The 16,108-nt window shown below is 42.2% G+C and overlaps 1 protein-coding gene across 14 annotated transcripts in view; it reads left to right on the top strand.

The window, feature by feature from the left end:
• The window catches only part of myo9aa (myosin IXAa), a 164,030-nt gene that overhangs the window by 82,514 nt on the left and 65,408 nt on the right, over nt 1-16,108 (top strand). For 12 of the 14 annotated variants that reach the window (XM_033627395.2, XM_078174079.1, XM_078174078.1 and 9 more), the window contains exons 3-8: nt 3,217-3,311; nt 3,395-3,457; nt 7,383-7,482; nt 10,756-10,809; nt 14,175-14,272; nt 15,961-16,087. In XM_033627395.2, coding sequence (XP_033483286.2) covers nt 3,217-3,311; nt 3,395-3,457; nt 7,383-7,482; nt 10,756-10,809; nt 14,175-14,272; nt 15,961-16,087 — 537 coding nt within the window. The remainder of the gene's footprint in view (nt 1-3,216; nt 3,312-3,394; nt 3,458-7,382; nt 7,483-10,755; nt 10,810-14,174; nt 14,273-15,960; nt 16,088-16,108) is intronic. The other 2 variants (XM_078174073.1, XM_033627135.2) reach the window with 1 other exon arrangement.

The raw sequence follows: 16,108 nt of genomic DNA, 5'->3' as shown, positions 1-16,108 counted from the left end.
ATCCTGCTTCCTGCTGGCCCAACACAAAATGCTGAATGTCGGGCAAACACTGAAAGGTCCGATATCTGACTTGTCTGACCCGAGTTCCTCAACATGTCTGCGAGAAGGTTGTTTTCATGTGTGCTTGTTTATCATTGGCTGTCCGTTCAGGAAGTTCTCTGACTGATGGCTGTCTGTCCTCGTCTGACCCGTAGTTCCTGAACCAGGCAGGTTAGCCGGTTCACAGACGGATGGAGTGGTGAATAGAATACCAGCTCCTCTGGGAATATCGAATGCATCAGGCATCGCATTTTAAAACCCACATTTCTGGATGTGAAACGATATTGTCACTGTTCCTCAGTTTGACCTTGTGTGCTCTTTCTTTGTCCAGACTGCAGAGCTGAATATGTTTTTCCACAGTGGCTGCCCATTATAATGATTCCTTCAGCTCAGTGAGTCATAAACGAAGGGCGAGTTTGTTGCTGTGAACCAGTTCTTTGAGTTAGGAGCTGCCAGTAGTAGAGAGGCCTAAGTGTCCTAGGCCCTGATTCCCAAAGCATCTTTATGGTGTGATGATCTTTGCCCAGAAGACTTAACGGGACAGAGATCATCTAAAGCTTAAGATGCTTTTTTGAACTTTTGCTTGCACTTTCTCTCTGCTGAATGTTTGTCCTGATTTATCTTCCCATAGGGCTGCAGTATTAATGTGTAAGTCTCAAAACTTTTGCATACGACTTCCCTAGACACTCTGTATGTCACCCTGTAAGTATATGTTGTGACAGACACTTTGCAAAAGAAGCACTTTTGGGTTGCCCTAGTGATTTGACTTGTGAAGCTTTGGCTTGTTGTTTGCAGTTGGGAATTTCATCAAATTTGGCACAAGCATCCAGTTGAACTCAAGGATGAACTGATTAGATTTTAATGGTTAAAGGTCACTGTGACATTACATCCTTCTCATTCTTGTGAACGCCATATCTTAAGAAGGCCTTGAGTAATTTTCTCAAATTTGGCACAAACGTCCACTTGGACTCAGGAATGAACTGATTAGTATTTGGTGGTCAAAGGTCAAGGTCACTGTGACCTTACAAAATATGTTTTTGTCTGAAAGGAAGTGCTGATTTTGTATCCCAAAGGTCAAAGAGCAACGTCACTGTGACATCATAATGTTCTGCAAAAACACTTTTCTGCCCGTTACTTGACGTCATATCTCAGGTATAGGGTGGCACGGTGGTACAGTGGTTAGCATCGTCACCTCATCCCCTGCCGAACCCCACTGTGGGGGAGCCTGTCAGTGTGGGTTTTCTCCGGGTACTCCAGTTTCCTCCCACAGTCCAAAGACATGCAGGTTAATTGGTGACTCTAAATTGTCCGTAGGTGTGAATGTGAGTGTGAATGGTTGTCTGTCTCTGTGTGTCAGCCCTGCGATAGTCTGGTGACCTGTCCAGGGTGTACCCTGCCTCTCGCCCAATGTCAGTTGGGATAGGCTCCAGCCCCCCATGCGACCCCAGTTGTTCAGATACTGCATTGGTGACACTAATCTTGGGTGCCCACCTTGAAACTGTGCTGAGCATCCATGTTTTCACAGACATTAATCTAAAGAGTGACTGCAACTTGACTGGTTACCAGAGGCATACAACTGTGAGGCGGTAATAGTAGTTTCTCCTGTGTTGCATTGCAGTAACACTTCTAGCCAATCATGTTCCTCCTGACACAAAATTCCAAGATGTTTTACAAAGTCAAGTGAAATTCAGCGATGAATGAACTCTGGTTTCAGCTGCAAATTTTTGCATTAGGATAAGCCTGAAGCCCTGCAGTCGACAAATTTACCTGCTCACTGATGTTCCCCCATTATTCCAAATATGACAATATTACGAATTTGATGGGTCGTGTAAACAGCACATTCTGTTTGGATTATGCTTTATTCTGAACGTGGCATTTTTCAATTAAGACATGTGGGATATGTTGGTATTATTCAGGTTTCAGGAGCATTCTGTGGTCATGTATACAGCATATTCTAAAAATCTATTACGGTGTCTGCCGTAGTTTGTGACACATGGTCTCTTGCATGTTATGGTCAGCCCTGTGCGTTGTACACAAACCAATTTGCCAACAGTTTGTAAGGCTGTGGGGTAGAGATGCATACCTAAAAGAAAAGCCCACATTTGTGGTCCGAAGAAGAACCACACCTACTTTTTGACATTGTGAAGGACTTGGATATCAGCAGGTTTTTAGATATTCGCAAATATCGTAACACTGACTGTTTCAAGAAGGCGGTTGAAGGAATGAAGGAGGGAGGCTGTGTTCATGCAGCAGGTGGAAAATTTTGAAAATGAAAAAAAAAAAAGTAAAATGGCACAAACGACAGCTGTTCCACTTTTCCATATTTTGACATGATAAGCGATAGGTTCGGATTATGCAAGGCTGCATGTGGAATATTTATTTTCATTAGCCATGTAAACAGTTTAGTAGGAAAATTGTCTTTTTTAGAAAAAGAACAAAAAACTGAGTATTTCATGCATGTAAACGTAGTCACTGTGGCCCACTAGCTTGACACTAGCCTTCTCCTAGCATGCCTGTGTGTTAGCAAGTGGCGTTGGTGAAGGGTGGGGTCAGAGAGGGGTGTTTTCCCATTCCACAGACGCAGGGCTTCGGGCAGCTCTAAGTGATTCACTGAGGAATTTGTTTACTTGTGGCGGAGCTACAAATAACTGCAGGGTTTATATAGGGCAAAAAACTACTTCCCCTCCAGGCAGCCATACAACATAAACAGAGCTGCGAGGGGAAATACTGGAGCGTCTTATTAAAGCACAACCACTACACATGTTCCACACGGCCACATGGATCCCATTACTCACTGAGGAGCTTTTTTCCATGAGGTCTGCTGGCCCCAGCTCCTTCATCCCCACTCTGGCAATTTGTCTGACTCTGACTTGAACGGATCCTTAAAACCATGTTATTAATCTGTCTCGGACTGACACTGTTTGAAACTATGTAAGAGGAAAAGCTCGCTCTGCGCCGTCCGGGCTGACAGTGTTTCAAGACAATGTTTGGCACCAGGCCAAAGTCTCTGTGTGCTTGACCCACAAACAAATTATCCACACCTATCGTCGACTCAGAGCTTGACCTCTAACATATGTCACTAACCTGTGTGTAGGACGTGTAATAATGTGGTCTCTGAACATTTATTTGTGTGTATTTGTTTTCATCTAACCACGTCCTCTTCTGTTTCCCCTCCAGGCGTTTGGGAACGCAAAGACAGCCCACAATAACAACTCAAGTCGCTTTGGTAAGTTCATTCAGGTGAACTACCAGGAGAGCGGCACCGTGAGAGGGTAAGGAACCACAGACCAATGCTTTTCATTTTCCTACAGGAAATATGATTTGAAGTTTAACTATTTTATTGTACTGTTTTCAGGGCATATGTGGAGAAATACCTGCTGGAGAAGTCGAGGCTGGTCTATCAGGAGCACAATGAGCGGTGAGCATTTCTCAGAAAAGCAGATCAAGTTGTAAAGTGCAGTTTAAGGACTTATTGACAAATATGCTGAGGTAAATAAATATTAAGAAAAATTCGACAAACTGTCAAATGTTGGCCTCCACATTTCTGACATACAACTTCTCAAAAAGCATCATCTTATTGAGATTCACACTGCCACACTTGTGTATGCATCAATCAAACTTGTGCTGCTTATGTGAAATGTAGTTTCACAGTGCTTATCTCACCAGCGTCATGTAATAATATAACAGTGGTGGAAGAAGTACTCAGATCTTGTACTTAAATAAAAGTAGCAGTACTACAACTTAAAAATACCCTATCAGGACCAGTGTTCACATGTGTTTTTCTAAATGCGAGCGTCTTTTTCAGCTGGTTCAGCTGGTGGCAGCTGCGAGCGCTTCTAGCTGAAAATCTTAGAAGTTTTCAGGCATTGGTGTCGTCACTACTCCTTTAGCTACTGTCTATACAGAGGTGTATGATATGTCAGTCAGAAACTATCTCAACAAAGAAAGCAAAGCCAATCTGTAGGAGCAGTTTGGCCAGCGGACACTGAATGGGTAGTCAACCCTCTGTTAATGTAGTGTTATGTTAGCCACCTAGTTAACATTAATGTCAAGATATTGTTGTCATTGACACAAAATCCACACGTAGCGTGTCATTTTATTGGAAGAAGTAGGTGCTGGGAGCTGAATAAAGTGCTCCCCAGCGCCCTGCCACACTTTTTCCGCCAAAGAAAAAAACGCTACACAGACTAGGGTTGTAACAGTATGAGATTTTCACGGTACGATAAACGTCTTTGAAAATATCAAGGTTTCACGGTATCACAGTACAGAATTATAATTATAAGTCAAATTCCCTCTCAGAATAATCTATATTGTCACACTCTGTTATAATTTGTGATGCATTATTGTGTACGCATCACTGATGTTGCAGCTGCTGAAGATGGAGCTCATTTCAACCACTTTATGTACTGCTTAGCTTCCTAATCTATAATAGTACATCAGAATGTATTAGTTTGTTTGTATTTTGTGTTAATAAAAGGAATCTGCAAAGTAGCTAGTATCTTCAGTCATTAAACAAATTAAGCGTTAGGGGAGTTAAAGGTACAACATGTCGCTCTGAAATGTAGTGGAGTGGAAGTATAAAAAAGCATAAAGTGGAAGTAATTAAGTAAAGCACAAGTACCTCACAGTTGTTCTTTCTTACATTAAATCAACACTGATTTTAATGTAGATGATGTTTAATGTACCAAACATGGACAGTTATGTCAACAAACTAGGTAATGTCCAACTTGTTGACTCAATCATACGTGACATTTGAACTTTACTTAAAACCTTATTTAATAGCTTAAATGAAATGGTGCTAGCATAAAGTATAAAATAAATTAAGTTTGAATTTTGGCACAAAAAGTGCATGTGCGTGAATTTAACTCAGAAAGCCTTTTGCTTGAGTTTGCCAAAGTGTGATTCATGAGGTGAACTGAGCTCTAAGTAAAGCTGACACTAATGTGTTGGACTGGCTGGACGGTGTGGCGAGGGTTAACCTCTCCATGGGGGGCTCTCAGTGGGCCCCCTGCGTTAGCCAAATCTTATTGAGATGGATTGCTGACTCTGGGACCCTAAAGGCCTGTATGTGTATGTGTGTGTGTGTGTGTGTGTGTGTGTGTGTGTTCGTTCCAGGAGGACCCTGGTCACACAGCTGCTGCACAGTTTTGACCTTTAACCTTTCTGCTGCAGCTCGATGCTGTCAGTGCACACACACATTCACACACACTCCAGCACACAAACAAACCGGAGCTGCTGTGATTCTTTTTGCTAGTTTTTGCCTCGTTAGCTTTGTGGCTCTCAGGAATTAGCTGGACATTGGTCTCTGAGTCCGACAAACTGTCAAATAGCACGCTGGTTTATAAACATGCTAATTGAAGGCATGCTAAAACCACAGTTGGACAGAGAATAAACCCTTTTTATTACTATTAGTAAGAATCTAAGAAAGTTTTCTCTCCATTTACAGTTTTGATTTGTGTTATTTGCTTTAGTTTTATTTTTAATTTATAGTGCTGATGTTTTCCTACTTGTTAATTATGGACTAATGAACTAACCTGACATCATGCAACTGTGAGTTAGTCCTGAACCACTCAGTTCATTTTTAAGTTTCCAAGGGTGTTATAAACAACTGTAGATCAAAATGCCTCTGGACGCCATTCAATCAATCTACCAATCAGAGCAGGGATACTCAACTTTTGCCCCACTTTTGCAAATTGACAGGACACCAGGGGCCAATTAGTAAACAAATATTAGTATATATAATGAATGTTTTCAACCTTTTGACATTTGCTGTTCTCACTCATGCCAAGAGGCAAATCCAGTCACAGCAGCCCCACACAGGTCAGGGGGGCTTATTTGGGGCCTAGCCTTGACCTCTGCTAGGGGGTCTGGGGTTCCTCCTCTGGATCCCTTTGATGTTTTTTTTGTACTTTGGCAACTTATTTACATTAAAAGTCCACAGTGTGAATCAACTTTTTTTCATTGTGAGTATCCTAAATGGTCCACAGGCTACTAACCACCCTATCACAGGCTAGAGTTGGCCAGTGGATCAAAAAGTTCCAGATCAACTGTGAAAATGACTTAACAGGGCTAGGATGGATGGATGGAAGGAAGGAAGGAAGGAAGAAAGGAAGGAAGGATGGATGGATGGAAGGAAGGGAGGAAGGAAAGATGGATGGATGAATGGATGGATAGATACATAGAAAGATGGATGAATGGATGGATAGATACATAGAAAGATGGATGGATGGATGGATAGATACATAGAAAGATGGATGGATGGATGGATAGATACATAGAAAGATGGATGGATGGATGGATAGATACATAGAAAGATGGATGAATGGATGGATAGATACATAGAAAGATGGACGAATGGATGATAGATACATAGAAAGATGGATGAATGGATGATAGATACATAGAAAGATGGATGGATGGATGGATAGATACATAGAAAGATGGATAGGTGGGTGGAAGGATGGATGGATGGATGGATGGATGGATGGATGAACAGATGGATGGAGGAAGGATGAATGGATGGATGGATGGATGAACGAACAGATGGATGGAGGAAGGATGGATGAACGGATGGATGGATGGAGGAAGGATGGATGGACGGATGGATGGACGGATGGATGGATGGATGGATGGATGGATGGATGGATGGATGGATGGATAGATCCATAGAAGGATGGATGATAGATACATAGAAAGATGGATGGATGATGGATAGATGGGTGGGTGGGTGGGAGGATGGATGGATAGATGGATGGATGGATGGATCGATGGAAGGAAAGAAGGGAGGAAGGAAGAAAGGAAGGAAGGATGGATGGATAGATACATAGAAAGATGGATGAATGGATGGATAGATACATAGAAAGATGGATAGGTGGGTGGAAGGATGGATGGATAGATAGATACTTTCTTTATCCCATGGGAAATTAAGGCACCCCGTAGCTTTTTTCACAACGCTACTACAATAGATATGTTTTAGATGGTAGATCAAATTTGTGGTAGAAGAAGATGGAAGTGGAAGTGTGTTTGAGCTAAAAAATTGAGTCATTATATATTTTGCATGAAGTGTGAAGGCTCTACAAGTTGTCAGTCATCGTCAAGTCAAGTTGTGATTGGACACAGACACATTGGCTACAGCAAATAAATATGAGTTCACAGATTTGACTAGTGCCTAATGTACTAATTAAACATTCAAGAAGAAAATATTTTTGTCCCATATTGGTATTCTGATATAAAAATCATAAAAAGACACATTTTGATTAGGTAATAATAAAGCTTTCATTTGTTATGAGTTTAACTTTAACCAGCCGTAATTTGAAATTTTCTTTTTTGTTTTTATTTTTTAGAAACTACCATGTGTTTTACTACCTGCTGGCAGGAGCGAGTGAAGACGAGAGGAAAGCCTTTCACCTCAAGAAGCCTGAAGAATATCATTACCTCAGTCAGGTGGGACCTTCAGTCACACACTAATTATTTAAAACAAAAAAACTCGGTTTTGTCTTACACTGGTTGTCAATTTATGTTTGCGTTTTTATGTCTATATGAGTTTTGTGTTGTGTTATGTGTTTGCCATAGTGTTCATTTATTTGTAGAGTTGTGTGTGTGTTTGTATTGATGTCATGTACCCGTCATCAGACCCCAGCACACCGAGTACAGTTACCTCAGTGTCTTTGCAAACAGGAAGGAGAGAGGAATTAGGGCACACAGGAAACACATTCCACTGTCGGTGGCTTTCAACACCTACACACACACACTCACACACACGAACATTATCTGTCACTGTCTAATTTCTTCATTTGTTTCACAGAGACGTGTTTTACTCTCAGCAACTGTGTTTGCTTGTGGTCATTTAATTGTGTATCAATTTGCGTTTTGTGGGTTTCACTGCATCTGTGTGGGTTTTGCGTACACTTCAGTCCTCATTCACCTCTCACACACGCACTCACACATCCTCATCATTACACCACCGCTGACAGACACACACACAAAGACAGAAATGGTATTCATCCCTTGTCTCTGCTGCCTGTGTTGCCCACAGTGTAAAACAGGTTTCACACAACCATGACACAAAGCCACAATAAACACATTCACACACATTGCACGTATGGAATGTGGATGTTGTGTAAGGCTTGGTGCGTCTCTTCCTCTGAGCTGTGACAGTCACGCCATGACGGCTAGGAACCAGCTCCCCTCCTTCAAAATCCTTCACGCTTACGTAGAAGAGAGCAGGCAATTCCTCCTGCAAACACACAAACACACATATATACACACATATACATATATACGTGCACCAATCCCTGCACTCTGTTCTTATCCCACTCTTCCCTTGTATCTATCCTCCTTGTTCGATCTATTCTGTGGAGTTTACATAAAGAAAACTGCGCTCATGCACCAGCTGGAGCTCATGCATGGATTTCACAACTCTTCCTGTCCACACTATCAACTTGTTTACAGCCCATGTGAACATGTTACAGTTATGACAGTTGTTTTGTTTTCTCCGGTTATGAATTTTTCCCACTTTGGTCTTTAATCTTTAATCTAATCCACACCTGTTGTTTTGCATCTGTTAATCAGCCCTTTAACCACAAATCTACACTTAACTGGCCAAAGCAAGCCGCAGGTTTTTAGGTTGATTTCCTCATTTTGTAGCAACAATAGGATCTAGTAAATTTGAATTTGGAATTAAAAGTTATTTTGCAAAGACTTGAAACTTTCTAGATGCTTGAAATAACCAGGAAAAACAGTTATTCAAACGTAATGGCCTCTCAAGAAAACCAAGCACATGTCTCTGTCACCACATTGTTAATGATGCCCTTAAATTAATCAGTGGAGTTACATTAGTACTGTGTGTTACTGCAGTTGTACATTGTAAGGTAAAGGTGCATTTAAAGACACTCTGACTGAGTCTACCTGCCTGCTGAAATGCTTTTCATATACAAGAAACGATGCTGAAAAAATCCAGAAAAGCATAGGTGAACAGACGGGGATGTTGCCTATAAAAGATCATGTGAATCTGGTAATTTATTGCAAGGCCCTTTAGATCCACCAAGCGGATTTCCCCAGCTAAAAATGGCAGGCATTCCTCAGGAAACACTCAGCTCGGAGCGCTTAAGAGAGCTTTGGATGAGCAGCATGTCTTCAGTTGAGATGCTTTTGTTGCATCTGGTTGCTTTGGTATGAAAATATCTGCGGAAGTCAGGACAAAGTAGAGTACTTGCTCTGCACATAGGGAGAGATGATGGATCTGCCAGTCTGTGTGGGTTCATCAAATGAAACATATGTTAATAAATATACAGTATATTAACATATTTCTCCTCTGGTTTTCAGCACTTGAAGGATGTCACGGTTGATTTTCATGGTATTTGTCCCTCCTCCACTGTGATTGGACAGCTGGGTAAAAAGTGACAGTGATGAGTGCAGCATTTTACCCAAAGTTCAAACACTGAGCGTCTACTCTTTGCTGAGCACTGCCCGTTTTTTTCTAAGCGCTGAGAGTTGGGAAATGTTGAACTTCAGTTAAAACGCTGCACTTTTTACCCAGCTGTCCAATCATAGTGGAGGAGGGGCAGGACAAATACCACAAAGACCAACCGTCACATCTCACACGTGCCGAACAACAACAGAGGAGAGATATGACCGTCCAGTCCATCTCCCTACGTGCTTCAGCCTTCCCTTAGATATTCTGTATCATAGCAAGCGGATGCAACCAAAGCATCTCAGCTGATACATCGCTGCGCCTCCGAAGCGTTCTCAAGTACTCCCAGCTGGACGTTTCCTGAGGAGCACCTGGTATTTTCAGCTGTCTAATGCAGTCCCGAGATCCCTCCATAGACAGCTTAACACCCATTCACACCTGGACCCATCTAACCTTGATGGTGAGGTGGGTCAACGACTCACATGTGACCTTCACAACTCTATTACACAGAGTTTAAAGCCTGCGACTTCTCACCAGTCAGTAAGAACTGAAGAGGCCTCTTGGATGAGAGTAGAATCGTCTTCAAGAAACTCAAGCAAGTCCAGTTACCTACGATAGCTCTTAGAACTCAGCTGGGAAAAAACACTTTGGTGGACATGGGGCCTAAATCCAGTTGCGTTCGATTCAATTGCCTTGAGATAACTATGACCTGGATAAATGAGAATATCCACAGGCATGTTGCTTTTCAGCATTAGATTCCGAAATCTCAGATGCAGTGAAGAAGTTCCTGCTTACAAACTGGAACAACCTGCAATCCAATAGTCACTTTAATGTAAAAGATTTCATGTCTGAAGCAAGTTCACCATGCATATTTATCCTTAAAGGTAGGAAATCAATCCTAAAATCTCATGGTATGCTTTAAAATGGTCAGCTGTCATGTAAAGCCAATCATTCATTCTCAATCCATGTGTGTTGCAGATCTCCACCTTCTCATCCTGCTTTTATGTCTTCATGTGTTCAATCATGACATGTGCTTTAGTTTAGTGTCTGTGTGCGTCCGTCTCTTCCATCAATGTCTATTTGCCTTTGAATGTTTGACTTGTCTGACTGTTTACTTGATATTTGTCTGTAAGGATCAGAACTGTGAGGTTCAGCCGTCGCTTGTGTCTTAACAGCCCGTCCTTCCATTGCTGTCAGTTGCTCATAAATCTGTGTTTAAGTGTACACTATGTGTCTCCATTTGAATGCTGCTCTCTAACCGTAACCTCGTCCCCCCCCTGTGAACTCTGCCTTAACATTTCCAGATGAAAAAGTCAACCCGCCAACTGCACTGGGACAGTTACTGTGACAGTGAACCGGTCAGTATCTGTGTATGTGCTGTCCGTGTGTCTGTACGTGTCGGAGAAACTTCAACAAGTAGATTTGGGTTCACCTGGGCACTTGCAGCTCAAGCCACACTTTTCCCTGCACAGTTGCACATTCCCCTCCCTCCCTCCCTCCCTCCTTCTCCTGCTCATTTTGTTGCTGTTCGGATATTTCCTGGTTTGGTTTGGGTCGTGTTTATTTCAGCTCTGTTTGTTTTTGCTTTCCCCTGTTGTGCTGCTCCTCTGAGTTATGTTGGTATGTCTAGTCATATCCTGGCTACTGTAGCTGCCTGTGTTGCTGTGACCTGTGTGACTGTTTGATCATTGACAGTGCAGAGTATTCTTTATTGAAACCCTCCATACTGAAGGTGAAGTCCTCACCAAGTTACTAAAGATGAATCAACAGGATTTCTGGTATCAAATCTTCAACATTTCTCAAGAATGTTAAAATCTAAATAAGAAAATACTCAGTGGCAAAAAAGAAATATCTATTCCACAAGACGGGACTTTCTCCAGACTTGATACTGGAGTTAGGCTTGTTCTCCAAAGACCTGAGCCTTGACTTGAACTTGGACTTACACTCTTAAGACTTGAGACTAGACATGTACTTACTCTCTGAAGATTTGGACGAATCCTCCAAAGACCCGAGACTAGACTTGGACTTACCGCCTAAAAATATGGACTTAGCTTTTAAAGACTTATTACTAGACCTGGACTTACCCTCTAAGAACTTGAGACTAGACTTGGACTCACCCTCTAGACTTTGACTTACCCTAGAAAGACTTAAGACTAGATTTGGACTTACCCTCTAAATACTTGACCCTTGACTAGAACTTACCCTCTAAGGACTTGAGACTAGACTTGGACTTACCCTCTAAGGACTTGAGACTAGACTTGGACTCACCCTCTAAGGACTTGAAACTAGACTTTGACTTACCCTCGAAAGACTTAAGACTAGATTTGAACATCCCTCCAAGGACTTGAGCCTTGACTAGGAATTACCCTCCAAGGACTTGATATTAGACTTTGACTTACCCTCTAAGGACTTGAGACTAAACTTGGACTCACCCTCTAGACTAGACTTGAGAGTGGACTTGTATTACCCTCTAAAGACTTGAGACTAGACTTGGACTTACACTCTAAAGACTTGAGCCTTGACCTGGACTTAACCTCTAAAGACTTGGACCTTCCCTCTAAAGACTTGAGACTAGACTTGGACTTACCCTCTAAAGACTTGAGACTAGACTTGGCCTTACCCTCTAAAGACTTTGATCCTTGACTAAGATCTACCCTCTAAAGATGTGAGACTGGATTTGGACTTACCCTCTAAAGACCTGAGACTAGCCTCAGACCTTCCCTCTAAAGACTTGAGACTGGATTTGGACTTATGCTCTAAAGACCTGAGACTAGCCTTGGACCTTCCCTCTAAGACTTGAGACTAGACTTAGACTTACCCTCTCAAGACTTGAGACTAGACTTAGACTTACCCTCTAAAGACTTGAGACTGGACCAGGACTTACCCCCTAGAGACTTAAGCCTTGACTTGGACATACCCTCTGAAGACTTGAGACTAGACTTGGACTTACCCTCAAAAAACTTTGACCTTCCCTCTAAAAACTGGCAAAAAGACTTGGACTTATGCTCTAAAGACTGGATACTAGACTTGGACTTACCCTTTAAAAATGTGGGCCTACCCTCTAAAGACTTGGACTTATTCTCTATAGACTTTAGACTGGACTTGGACTTATCCTCTAAAGACTTAACTCGGTCTTGGTTGAGACATTTCAGAGTACACTATCTCTACTATAGGTTACCTTAGTGGAACACACTGATCTACCCTCCATGATACACTTGTTGATAGACTTGTCGTGTTTGAGTGTTTGATCAATGGGCAGAGTTTTAGTCTCAGACCTGCCTCATTGTTCAGCAGCTGGTTCGCGGCTGAGCTGCAGGTTATTTACACGCTCATTCCTCTGTGTTGCCACAAGTTATTTGACACACAAAGACACACCTTCACCTCTCAATCACTGGATCTGATTCAAATCACTCTACAGCAGAAACACTCTGACTGAATGATGTCAATGATCAAAAAGTCTGGTTTGATTTGTGTTGGGATTTGTTTGGTTTTGTGGTGGGCGTTAATGTTTCTGTTTATTAACATGTTTAAGTAACACTGCTCTTTGATTAAGTCATTATTTTCCACTCCTATTTCAGTAAGTTAACTGTATTTGATGTATTTGAATGACTATGGTGGGGTTTTTTTAATGTTATTTTTGTTTCATTTTTTAACATTTGCAATATCTGTAGCCTCAAACAGCTCTTAACTACATTTACAAATTGTTTTCACCTGAAAGAAAAGTACGTTAGAGCAACCTTTGTGCAATAAATGTAGATTTTCCTGCTTTAGAAATGTAACACCGGAGTCACTCACAGGTCAGTGTGAGTTTGTGTCATGAAAGCAGAGAGCGAGGGAGGTAAGACGGAGGCACGTTGGTGTAAGTGTGAGTCTCATGTTTGGAGTGTTTGTGTTTCGGAGGCCTCGGTATGTGATAATTATGGCAGCCATAGTGGAATGGGCCCATAAAGCCGAGAGCAGGGCTCACATTACGGTGGGTGTATATGTAGTGAACGGCTGTGTAGTTATGTAGTTACATCAAAGCATGTGGTCCTAGTCTGGAAAAGAGCTCTACCTCTTGTCATAAACAACTAATCCAGACCCAGATTTATCCACTAGTTTACTCCTTATGATGTGTGTTTGGTTGCTAAATGATATTTCTGATATTTGACACACAGTATTTGAATGCTTTCTGTTTTATAGAGGCCTAATTACTATGTGTAAAATGTGAAGTTGTGCATAGAAGCGCCTGTTTGCACACCGTTATTTCATCAAAACAAACTCCGAGTTCATTGTGTCGCCCACTAAAAACCCAGGAAAACCCATAAACTGCTGCTTCTCTCAGCTCTTTCACCAGCTTGCCAAATTTCTGTGGATTGGTTTAAAAGGGGGAAGCCAGGGCAGATTTTCCACTACATGAGCAGAACCTGCACATGCTGCTGTTCGGCAGTGTTTGACCCCCAAGCTGCTTAATGATAGCTTATTTTAGTATGAGTCACTCATTCTGTCTGCTTCAGGCCACTCGGTTGTTTTTTCGTTTCAGCTGCAAAGTAAACTGAGGAACTATTTTAAGCATTTTTGCCGGACACTCTGTAAACATTAAAAACATTTGGGCACTGTGAATGTCAACAGTCTCTAGTGAGTCCCTCATAGTGACTTGTCATTAGCTCTTCTGGCGTAACCGTTGTAACTGCTGCTGTAAACCTGATGACACCCTCTTTCTTTTTTTTTTTTTTTTTTGCAGGACTGCTTCACAGTCGAAGGAGAAGACCTGAAGCATGACTTTGAGAGGCTTCAGCTGGCCATGGAGATGGTGGGCTTTCTTCCCTCCACACGCAAACAGTGAGTGACACACACAATAAGACCGCAACAAGTGTGTGATCTGCTTCATCCTCCGCACTCCTGCATAAACAAATGACACGTACCTCCTTGTTATGCTGGTTTTGCACATTACCATACCACCACCTTTTGCTTTGCCCACATCCCAACTGTAAACCAAAGCCTTGCTATTTATGTATACAAGGACTCAATGCATTTAGGCATGTAGACATAGTCAAGATGACCAGCTGAAGTTCAAACTGAGCATCAGAATGGGGAAGAAAGGTGATTTAAGTGACTTTGAACGTGGCATGGTTGTTGGGGAGTATTTCAGAAACTGCTGATCTACTGGGATTTTCACACACAACCATCTCTAGGGTTTACAGAGGATGGTCCCAAAAAGAGAAAATATCCAGTGAGCAGCAGTTCTCTGGGTGAAAATACCTTGTTGATGCCAGAGGTCAGAGGAGAATGGCCAGACTGGTTCAAGATGATAGAAAGGCAACAGTAGCTCAAATAACCACTGGTTACAACCAACGTCTGCAGAAGACCATCTCTGAACCAACAACACGTTCAACCTTGAAGCAGATGGGCTACAGCAGCAGAAGACCACACCAGGTGCCACTCCTGTCAGCTAACAACAGGAAACTGAGGCTACAGTTCACACAGACTCACCAAAACTGGACAATAGAAGATTGGAAAAACGTTGCCTGGTCTAATGAGTCTGGATTTCTGCTGCCACATTCAGATGGTAGGGTCAGAATTTGGTGTGAACAACATGAAAGCATGGATCCATCCTGCCTTGTATCAAGGGTTCAGGCTGCTGGTGGTGGTGTAATGGTGTGGGGGATATTTTCTTGGCACACTTTGGGCCCCTTAGTACCAACTGAGCATGGTTTAAACACCACAGCCTACCTGAGTATTGTTGCTGACCGTGTCCATCCCTTTATGACCACAGTGTACCCATCTTCTGATGGCTACTTCCAGCAGGGTAACACACCATGTCACAAAGCTCAAATCATCTCAAACTGGTTTCTTGAACATGACAATGAGTTCACTGTACTCCAATGGCCTCCACAGTCACCAGATCTCAGTCCAATAGAGCACCTTTGGGATGTGGTGGAACGGGAGGTTCACATCATAGATGTGCAGCCGACAAATCTGCAGCAACTGTGTGATGTCATCATGTCAATATGGACCAAAATCTCTAAGGAATGTTTCCAGCACCTTGTTGAATCTATGACACCAAGAATTAAGGCGGTTCTGAAAGCAAAGGGGTCCAACCTGGTACAAGGAAGGTGTACCTAATAAAGTAACCGCTGAATGTATGTTTTATGTGTGTATAACTTAAAGAGGCTGCAACTTGCATTTCATTATGCAACCCTGCAGCTGAATTTTTTGTGCATGAACGTGCAAAATATTGCGCAAGGAATGTGACACAATTCACATTCTAGGGTATAGAGAATACCGGTATGTGCAAGATAAAATTTACAGTGCAAACCTCCCAGCCTCATTGGCCATCACAATCATCATCATCACCACCAGTACCATGATGTGAATTGATATTTGTATCTTTATTTCTATCAAATAATATCTAATATCTAATATTTCTTCTAATAGGATCAAGGGATTCCCCAGATTATGAGTAACTGCAGCTACAGACAGACCCACAGTATTCTAACCAGTTAAACGTTTCTTGAACTGTTGTTTAGGATCTTCTGTCTGCTCTCGGCCATCCTTCACCTGGGCAACATCCGCTACAAGAGGAAAACCTACAGGGATGACTCCATCGACATCTGTAACCCAGAGGTGCTGCCTGTCGTCTCAGAACTGCTGGAGGTACAACAAAATAATCCTACT

The sequence above is a fragment of the Epinephelus lanceolatus genome, chromosome 2 (genome assembly GCF_041903045.1).
Source record: "Epinephelus lanceolatus isolate andai-2023 chromosome 2, ASM4190304v1, whole genome shotgun sequence".
In the NCBI taxonomy this organism is placed as follows: Eukaryota; Metazoa; Chordata; class Actinopteri; order Perciformes; family Serranidae; genus Epinephelus; species Epinephelus lanceolatus.
This window is presented reverse-complemented; position numbering and strand designations above follow the sequence as displayed.